We start from the raw sequence: 10,908 nt of genomic DNA, 5'->3' as shown, positions 1-10,908 counted from the left end.
AGACAGAAAAAATCACGTCTTGAAGTTTGACATTTTAAGAATATCAAACTTAAATCCATTAGTATCGACAACTGCAACGGGGTTCACTTTACTTTTGACGAATCGGACGACCGCCGGTTGTTTCGAATAATAAATAATGAATATTGCAATTGGAATGGATCAAGTATGAAATCAAGGCCACTGCCACGAGTACACCCCAATATTAATGTTTCATAAATTAAAGCACTTGAGTTGTGTGGAGACTGGCCGAAATCAAGAACCACTGATCTGAACCACTCTGTATAAATGAAGTGCCTCAACAGCTCAGTCGACGATCCCAATCCTTGCCAAGAATATGGCTTGTCTCACGAACAAAATATACAAGATAAGAGGAAAGTCTTTGCAGGTGAAGTCGCTTAGCAAAATGTTTTAGTGTGCATCGTTGTAGCGGGGTGTCCGGTTCCATAAGTAATATTTCCTATAAGCGTAATAATAAGTATTTCCTACAAGAGTAGATAGTTCAAAGGTCTAGCAAGACGAAGTCTTTAGAATAGAGAAAATGAAGCTCCTACGTAATGATCTTCTATCTACTACTGACTTAATTATATTTATTACAAACTATGTATGGCGTCTCCTTGCGCACCTGGCGTGTTGCATCGGAATCTCAAGTTTAACACAATTTGCAAGTAAACACCGTGACGTCACGACCACAGGCGTTGGGCATTAACTATGTGCAAATAATCACCGGAAGATATTCACTTATTGTGTGGGAATATCACACTTTGAATCGTTGCGGAATATATGGTAGCCTAGAAGAATACACTTGAGGGAACCGCTATTGTTGTTAGTTGTCACGACGTTTTAATGTGAGCAGGACTAATTGCGTGCGCGTTTAAAGGCGTTGATACAGCACGAGCTGTTTTGGGCTAACATTTCGATTGTGGTAGTAGGGGATGCGAGAGAAGACGAGTTGTAAATGAAAAAAACAGGAGTGGGAAGGACGAAGAATCGGAGTAGGTCGACAAGAAATTATGCGAGTTTGTGGCGAGTGGACTAATTAAATAGGATTTGAATCGAGAAGGACGCATGTGTGAGCCAGAGACGTAGGCTATTTGAAAAAAGGATACACCGACGAAAAAAAGCACTACAATAGGCACGTCTCGAGTCTCTACGACCAGTAAGAAGCAGCCATTTGCACGTGGAATCGAGATATCCATAGCGTGTAACCAACTTACAAATTTTAAAGGGTGTTTTTTGAGTACGTACGACGAATTTGTTTTTTCAAAAAATGCTCGATCTTTCAATTACAAAGGAAGAGCATTTTTCGAAGAAACTTATTTCGTCGTACGTGCTTAAAAAGCGGTTTGATGTACGAATATCAAAGAAGCATCTTGTTATTTGGTTCTTTGCAGCAACCAGCCACAAGATTCTGTGGCTAGGATAGCAAGCTTTTTCATGTTTGAATTGTCCGCATGATTTGGGCCTTCGCTCGTACGCCAAAGTGTTATCCTCGGTGATCGCTTGTAATGCTTTATCTTGGTCGGGAAGCAGTTGCGATGAAGCGTGTTGCTGTGGACGTTTTATAGTTTGCAATTTACGCAAATGTCTTGTCAGCGGAAGCGCGTGAAATTCACCGACAATTGAGCATATTTAAACCAAATGAAAGAAGGAAAGAAAATCAATTTGACAAAGTTGGCGCTTTAAAGAGTGTGTCTACACTATTTTAAAGAACCATCACAATGGGCGATTGTCAGCGCCAGGATCTGCATTGCTTTCTTCATGTCACTCAAGAGGCAGTATTCATTGTCGCCATGGTACACGGAGCTCTTGCCAAAGCCAACGAGCGTGAGATCAAAGCCACTGCGTTGCATGTCGCGAACGAGGGGCAAGCTACCAAGTAAAAAAATAGTCAAAATAAAATAGTAGCCTCGTAAATGTTTAAAACAATTTTAACCTTCCACTAATTGAAAACGGCTTTGCCTCTCCGAGCACCGTCGTGATTGCAGCATGCAAGGCTCTGTTTAAAACAAAGCAATGCATGACATGCGATTCGACAAAAAGACCTTAATAAAAAATTACGTACTTGTATCCAATCGAATCCAACGAGCACGCGATGCCTTCGTAATAATTCTTGTCAAATATTAATTCAATTTTGCCCTTGCAATTTTCATCCGGAAGTGCATATTTCGACACTGGTCCACGATGGCCTTCTAAAGACGTGACATTGGCGTTTAGATTGTCTACAAATGCTGTCATCGTAGCAATCATCTAGGAATAAACCATGTCGCATGAGCTTTATCTACTGACCCATTGGTATCGTAGCTTCAATAAAATCTACAACGAACCGTGTCCATATCGTAAAAGGGAGATAATCGCACGTCGCCGGCAATTTTAGCCCATGACGGGCTATTTGAATCATTTACGACTTTTTCAACTCATGAGCGTAAGACTGTTCAAACTCAGACACGTACATTTGATTCAGGCCATTAATCGACGACTCCATGCGCGTAGGCTTCATCGTGGAAGGACACGAGTAATTGTACTCGTTTTCTTTTTCCAATGGTCCAAACTCTTGGTAGAAAAAGGCTTGGATTTTCGTCATCGCATCCATGGCCAATTCAAGGCCATTAATACCCAAATTGGGCAAGCCACTATGAAATAATTTCCCCGTAGCCTTCAGCGTCCAGGTACTGGCACCAGCAGTCCCAATACACGGCTGACTATCCGAGCAGTCGACCCAGAACACAGGTCCATTCTTAATAAAATCCAATTTTCCCGACTCCATCAATTTCTCGACGCCCACGCCCTCAATCTCGCCATTCTCCTCCGAAGCAATAAGCACGCATACGATTTGCATTGCCGTCTGCACCTTTTGTTTCGCCAGCTCTCGGAACAGCACTACACCAGCGTTTCGTCAGATAAACCCGACTTTGCAGGGCCTATGCACCCTCTGAAACCTTAACTCGAAGACTTACTGGTTAAAAGAGCAACATGTCCGAGGCAATCGGTCGTACCGCGTCCGTAGAGTTTGTCACCCTCGACGGTGAGTGTGAAGGGGTCTCGTTCCCAACCCTCTGGGTTCGCGGGCACCACGTCCATGTGGGCACCTACGAGCGCTAGCGTCTTTTCACTAGACGTCGAGAGCGGCGCATACTTAATAATGACGTTGCCACGTCCAGGTACGAACTCGACACGCTCAACGCTTAATTCCGATCCAAGACAAGGTTTGAGCTCGGTCAGTAGAAAGTCGGACACGAGGTTTTCTTGAGGAATTAGCCCTAGGCTTGGAGCATTTTGCACTTTTTCCTATCAGAAATACGTCGTTAGTTATGAGTGAAGTAAAGTATGGAGTGCACGTACCGAGACGCTGATAAGCTTGCGTAAGAGCTCGACATACTCCTTATCGTCTAACACGAGACTTTCTAACGTCGACATTGTGAAAATGTGTTTGTTGATGAAAAATCTTTTGATTAGGTTACTTATCGCAAAAAATGAAGGTAGATAGATACCAATAAATAAGCACAATGAGATTGATTTTAGGCCATCTTACTGTAATCAGACAACTAATAACCTCTAATCCAAGTCGCTTTTACTGGAAGCCTTGTAAGACAATGAAATAGAGCATCAAGTGCATAAAAAACGAACTGTCGTGTAAACTAGAAGATAGTTCAGGTAGAAAATCGAGAATGCCAGCTTGCGAGCCAGAGTGGTAACTTTCCAAGTAGATACGATTCTGATTCGAGATACTGAAAAGCTTGGCACAAAGAGCGCCGTTAAGCTAGCGCTTGCGCTGTGAAACCAACGCAATAAGATTTTTGTGGTACATCAGTTCGAGCCACAGCATCCTTCCCATAATGCAACGTCTGTAACGGGGCACTACGACTTGTACTGCTTCAGTACAAGTCCACTTCGCACTGCTTCAGTACAAGTCCACTTCGCACTGCTTCAGTACAAGTCCACTTCGCACTACTTCAGTTGCGAGTGGTGCCTTACGTTATTTCACGTACACTATTAACGTGCAGAGGAAGACTTCTCTTTAAGGTAACTAGCTTAAAGAGGGTAAAATGAAAACTTTATTAATATAATTAAGTATCTCTTCTTTCTGTCTGTTAACTCTAACTTAATTATAAACTAATACTAAACATGCAATTGAATTCTTATCTTATCTGTGTGTCTCTTTTGTTTACATCTACAGCTGATTAGTCTGCGGAACAAATAGATATAATGGTCTATACCTATTTATGGATAAGAATTCTGAACATTACTATATAAAGTAGTATCCTCCAAATATTATCTACCTTTAAGATAATATATTAATCAACAACCTTTAAGTGTTAATTTCATGTAACGATACACCCCGTAACAACGCACACTTATGGTTCTACCGTGCCACACGTTCAAATGTCAAACTCCTGTCCTCTGCAAGGTACATGTTCCCAACGAATGGCCCGAAGACGCCCAGTTCGGTATGAAGCGTCTTAAAGTACGCTTCCAGTGGAGTTCCACGAATGTTTTCGAATCGGTAGACCAAAGAGCACCAGGAAGGGCGCTGATGACACCGAAACAGCTTTCCATTATTTTCAAGGATATTGAAAATCTTTTGTACTAAACATTCTGAGCAGAAATGATCCAATTGCTTAAGCTCTCAAGTGTTGAAAGTGAAACATCAGGCGACGGCTCGTTGTCGTGCTGTTGTGGCGGTTACTGTCGTGAATGACACAAGAAGAAGAGCAAGCGAAGCTGTTACATTCAAGTACGTTACATGTATGAGGGTTTTCTAAGAACGAATTTACTTTCCATTTCCCCTACACGAAGACCTTCGTACGCAGTGTGTTGTCATACCTCATCAGGTTATGAGCTCAAACGTGGGTGAGGCGAATGACGTCCTCAACATGGACAACTACTTTGTATGGGAGTTTAATGCTCGGATAAAACTAGCCAAGAAAGGGCTACTAGAGCACATCGACGCGACGAAGGCACCGAGTGCCACAAGGGCCGACGCGTCGATATGCAAAGTCAATGATATGAAGGCCTTCGCGATTGTGTGTACGTCAATCACCCCAAGTCTACAGTCCACGGTTCGCAATGCAGGCACGGCTGCAGAAGCTTGGGATATATAAAAGATTTATTTTCTTCGAAGAAATATTCACAACCGTGTGCAGATGCGTCGGCAGTTGCATGAATTTAAGATGCAGAAGTAAGAGAGTGCACTGGACCACTTTCTGTAGTTTGATGAGCTGTGCATGTCCATGCAAGCCATCGGAGATGTAGTTTCGTCTGACGAGCAGCTCGTTATACTGCTTGGAAGCTTGTCTGATGAGTATGATCAGATCATCAGAATCATTGAGAACATGAAAGAAATTGATATTTTCCAAGCCAAAGAAATGCTTCGTCGTGAATACGAAGGTATTTCTCGCAAGGAGAAAAGTGAACTTGCATTGAAGGCTATAAGAAATTTCAAGGGCAAAGTTTTTCTGTCGAAGGAAACAAGAAACAAGTTTACCGGGACGTGTTTCGTATGTGGAAAACGGGGTCATAAGAAACAAGATTGTTGGAAGAATCAAACTAACAAGAAAAATAACGAGCAAGCGTTTACTGTTAGTGAACATGGTTCGGAAGGTTGGCTACTCGACAGTGATTCCTTTACTGATTTTACCTTGTCTGGGTCTGCTCGTACACCATGTATACCTACAATGCAACCCAGCACAGGTATCTCAGGGACCCCTATGACGCACTTTTGCAAGTTGACGTACAATTGGGCGTCCTTTAAAGTCTGCAACACAGCGTCTAAATGGCGCTTGTGCGACTCTATTGCGCTCAGCCCGTCCTCGGCCCTACTATGCACGAATACATCGTCAAAGTAATGAGGCGCGTAGGCACGGTGCTGACGCATGACGTGAGCCACCACTCAGTTGAATGCCGCCGGTGCGTTTTTCACACCTTGGGGCATCACAAGCCATTCTGTGGAGTTAAAGATGTGAGTCCTAGTGTGTGGCATGCACGACTAGGACATCTTCCAATGAAGACGTTGAAGAATCTACACAATTGTGTAGAAGGAATAAATGTGCAAGCTTTGAGTGATGATATCGATGATCAAGATGAAATTTGCGAGGGATGTGTGACTGGAAAGTCGTCAGTCAGACCATTTCCAAAGTCAAGTCACGGCAAAGTGAAGACAAAATCACTGCTCCAAATCGTTCACAGTGATGTAATGGGTCCAATTGAGACAAAGTTTCAAGGAGGAGCACGATATGTAGTTACGTTTCTGGATGATTTTTTGCGCTACGTGGTGACATACTTCATCGCTAATAAGTCTGAAGTGCTGGAAAAGTTCATCGAATTCAAGTCAATGATGGAAAACCAACTGAATTCCAAGATCAAATGCATTCACACCGACAATGGTGGCGAAAACATCAACAAGAAATTCGCAGAAGTTTGTTGCAAGGCTGGCATAGTACACCAAGCAACAGTGACATATTCCCCCCAGCAAAATGGAATGGCTGAACGAATGAATAGGACACTGACGGAACGTGCAAGGTCGATGCTAAATCACATGCAAGTGGAAAAGAAGTGGTGGGCTGAAGCTATAAATACAGCTGTATATGTGACAAAGCGGGTCACGTGCGCTTCATCCCCGACGAAGACTCCAATTGAGATGTGTTTTGGCTTGAAGCCAGACATATCACACATGCGCGTTTTTGGTGCTCAAGGTTACGCACACATTGACAGAACGAAACGTGCTAAATTGGACAAGAGGGCTTTTCGGTGCATGTTTCTTGGTTATTCACACGAAGTGAAGAGTTATCGTGTCTGGAATTATAATTGAGAAAAACTTGAAGTCACAAGGTCAGTGACATTTCAAGAACAGCCACAGACGAAGTATGTTCAAGTTGTTAATGACGCATCTGTATCAATTCGTCAGCACGCAAAAGAAATGGCGAAGGATACGATGATATCAGGGTTCAATCACCAATTTCCTCGAATCACGATGATAATGAACCTATGGAGGTTGATCAGACTAACGGTGACCAAATAGTCTCGCCCCCTCAAGAATTAATGTCGTTGGGTACACGTCTAAAGTATGGACATAGAGATGATATTGCTTTTGATATCGATGTGTGTACATGGAGCCAGCTGATTTGATTGAGGATGATATTCAAGCCATTGTGCCCAGGGAGGGACTGGACTAATCTCGATGACAGTCTGGAGACACATTCATCTCGTGTTAGTGGACACAATAACCCTCTTGCAATATCTCCTCCAAGTCCAGACTCACAAGCTTTGGTTCCGGTCGGAATGTCAGATGCTATCGTTTTGTCACGTGGAGATGAACCTGTGAAACGTGCCTCAAAACGATATCGTATTGAGTATTATCAAGCTAATGCGGCATTGAAACCCCATCAACGTACCAAGATGCTATGAAGTCTCCACGAAGTACGATGTGGAAAGTAGCGAAAAAGGCCGAACTGAAGGCACTAGATAGCAAAAAGACGTGGACTCCCGTGGACAATTCGTTAAACAAGAAGGTAATGGGACTAAGTGGGTGTTCACCATCATGCGAAATGAAAACGGTGATATTGAGCGATACAAGGCTCGGCTTGTGGCACTAGGTTATCGTCAAGCCTATGGAATTGATTACTACGACACATATATCCAGTCGCGAACATGAAATCAATTCGTGTGTTTTTCGCGGTATGTTGCCATTATGGGATGGTTATATTATAATATGATGTCGATACAGCATTTATCAATGGTGTTCTCGAAGAAGAGATGTTTATTAATACACCCGAGGGCGTTGAAATGAAATCGAGTCAAGTGCTGAAGCTAAATCAAAGCCTGTATGGACTGAAACAAGCTGTTGCAACATGGTTTAAGACTATTTCAAGCGTTTTTAAGAGCATGGGGTTGTGGCGTGTGTTTCGGATCCGTGTGTATTTGTTCGTCGATTTGACAATTTTCATGGACTTACGTGACGTTATGTGTCGATGACATGCTCATTGGTGGTCTTTCGTACGACTCAATTAAGCAAGTTGCTGATGAATTGTCTAATAATTTCAGCTCAAGAGACTGGGTAAAGTGCGATATAATCTGGGCATCGAAGTTGACTACAAGATGGAGGAGAAACGACTCAAGATCAGTCAAAGCGCGTGTATAGCAAGAATGGTTGAAAAATTCAATCAAGATAATGCTAGGCCGGTGTATAATCCGGGTGTGGAAGGCCAGAACATGAAAAAGTGTGAAGTGATGGACCAAAAAATGAAAAATCATCCGTATCGTTCTTTGGTGGGTTCACTTCTCTACGTGGCAACCGGCACAAGACCGGATATTGCATTCGCGGTATGTCAATTGAGTCGACACTTAGAAAAACCAAGTGAAGAACATTGGAATGCGGCCATCCGAGTGCTGCGTTATTTAAAGTCAACCGCTATGGATGGAATCTGCTATCGGAGCAAGTCACGCGAACTGCAGTTGAGTGCATTTAGTGACGCTGATTGGGGCAGTAATAAGGACAATCGACGCTCAACATCAGGTGTGATGGTGATGGTCAACGGATCACCCGTAATTTTAAGTCAAGAATGCAAAACAGTGTACTGCTGAAGCCGAACATGTGGCTCTATTATTGTGCATACAAGAAGTATTGTGGACTAAATCGCTATTGCTGGAAATGAAGGTCAGGATTAATGGTCCAGTAATGGTGTACAAGGCAATTAAAGTGCGTTTGCTATCGCGAAAAACGAAGGATATCAAAGTCGTGCGAAACACATTTATACGCTATCATTTTGTCCGTGATCAAGTCAAAAACAAGGTAATCCAGCTGGAGCATATTGAAACCATATAACAGCTTACTGATTTCCTGACCAAGACAATTTCGACAAAGAAGTTTAAATTTCTCGTAGCCAAGACCAATATTAGAAACTTCTCGTTGAGGAGGAGTGTTGAAGGTGGAACATCAGGCGACGGCTCGTAGTCGTGCTGATGTGGCGGTTACTGTCGTAAAATGACACAAGAAGAAGAGCAAGCGAAGCTGTTACATTTAAGTACGTTACATGTATGAGGGTTTTCTAAGAACGAATTAACTTCCATTTCCCCTACACGAAGACATTCGTACGCAGTGTGTTGTCATACCCCAACATCAAGAAGTTTCCCTACCGCGACTTGTCCGCAGGCTCCTTCAATGCAATGGTTGCGCTCAAGTGCCGAATGCAGTTGACAGTTGCTGAATTGTAAAGAATAGTGTAACGGGGTGTATCGTTACATGAAATTAACACTTAAAGGTTGTTTATTACTATATTATCTTAAAGGTAGATAATATTTATAGGATATTATTTTATATAGTAATATTCAGAATTCTTATCCATAAATAGGTATAGGCCATTATATCTATTTATTCCGCAGACTAATCAGCTGCAGGAGTAATCAAAGAGAGTTACAAGATAAGATAGATAAGAATTCATTCACATGTTTAGTATTAGATTATAATTAAGTTAGCATTTACAAGGATAGAACAAGAGACACTTAATTATATTTAATACAGTTTTCATTTTACCCTCTTAAGTCTAGTTGTCTTAAGAGAAGTCTTCCTCTGCACGTACAGTGTACGTCACTTAACGTAAGGCACCACTCGCAACTGAAGCAGTGTGAAGTGGACTTGTACTGAAACAGTACAAGTCGTAGTGCCCCGTTACACATAGTGCCAACGACCATCAGTGCTGGGAAGTTCGGCTGAATCTGTTCGGCAAATGTAGTGGTGCGAGTCAAGTTTACTGCCCATGCGATCCACCAAAGCAAAATCGTTTGGACAGGGGTAAATTCTCTCCTTTCGCTGAAAGCCGCAGCGTGTGCTCAAATAAGTGGCACTGGGCACCAATGCCGGCACTATTGATAGTCAGTAAGTCCTCGGTATTCAGTCTGATGGTTTTCAGATACGTAAGCATCTCATCGTGTAATTACTCGCGACCGTCAGCCACAATGCACACTAAACGTTTTCACAAGAATTTCCTTATCTTTTATATCTATCTTATGAGGTAAGCCAAATTCTTGGCAAGCTTTGGGAGTGTCACCTGAAGCTGTTGAGGTACTGCATTGTTCATGGTGATAAAGGTCAGTAGTTGTGGGTTTCGGCCACGCAAATGCTTTGATTTATGCAACATTAATATTGTTATGCTTTCTGATTGGCTGTAAGTCGGGCGGGGGGTACAAATTGCAAAAGGGTGTGCACATTTGATTTTATACTTGATCAACAGACGGTCGGACAATTCGTCAAAAGTAAAGTGAACCCCGTTGCAGTTGCGATACTAATAAATTTTAGCTTAATATTGTTAAAATGTCAAAGTTTAAGACGTGATGATTTCTGTGACCATCAAAAAATTTAAAACAATAAAATCTTTAAAAATTGATAAATGACTCGAGTACTTTGCGCATAAGCATGTGAACATACTTTTTTAAACTCTTGTTTTCGACTATAAGACCTTAGGCTTGCAGTCGTGATAATAATACTACGTAGAAATATCGCTTATGATCCGTGCGCTAATCTCAATCTCGTTTATAAACTACCGTTCCATCCCGTTTGACCGCCTGAAGGAAATATTTGCGATCAATAACCCCCGTATTGCCCATTCCGGGACTCAAGACTACGTTATTGCTGGACTTGTAAAACTTGATTCCGTCACTTACCGCCAAAGAAAAGTCAATGTATAAGAGCAAGTTGCAATTTGACCTCATTCCACTAACCACTTGTTCATCCATGACTTCCCTTTCAGTAAAGTGGATGTGATTTCTCTGCATTTTAGAAAGTCCAAGGTTCCAAATACTATCCCAGCAATCGAGGTAAGTTCCATGGACACACTTTTGAATAGCACAGGGGTCGTCCAATGGGGTCAAAAGCTCCTCATCTTGCACAACTTGAAGCGTATGCCCTTGATTGGCACG

General features: G+C 42.3%; 1 protein-coding gene across 1 annotated transcript; it reads right to left on the bottom strand.

Moving 5' to 3' along the window:
• Positions 1-1,298: 1,298 nt before the first annotated feature.
• Positions 1,299-3,414, bottom strand: CCR75_007270 (uncharacterized protein; the record flags this gene model as incomplete). The annotated part of the gene is made up of 8 exons (XM_067965331.1): positions 1,299-1,323; positions 1,392-1,869; positions 1,934-1,996; positions 2,063-2,247; positions 2,325-2,385; positions 2,451-2,877; positions 2,955-3,285; positions 3,340-3,414. The coding sequence occupies 7 exons, from the start codon at positions 3,412-3,414 to the stop codon at positions 1,698-1,700; spliced, it is 1,314 nt and encodes a 437-aa protein (XP_067821231.1). The 3' UTR covers positions 1,299-1,323; positions 1,392-1,697.
• Positions 3,415-10,908: the final 7,494 nt, after the last annotated feature.

Source organism: Bremia lactucae, linkage group LG5, assembly GCF_004359215.1.
Source record: "Bremia lactucae strain SF5 linkage group LG5, whole genome shotgun sequence".
Lineage (NCBI taxonomy): Eukaryota > Oomycota > Peronosporomycetes > Peronosporales > Peronosporaceae > Bremia > Bremia lactucae.
Note: the sequence above shows the minus strand (reverse complement) of the source record. Positions and strands in the feature narration are given on the sequence as shown.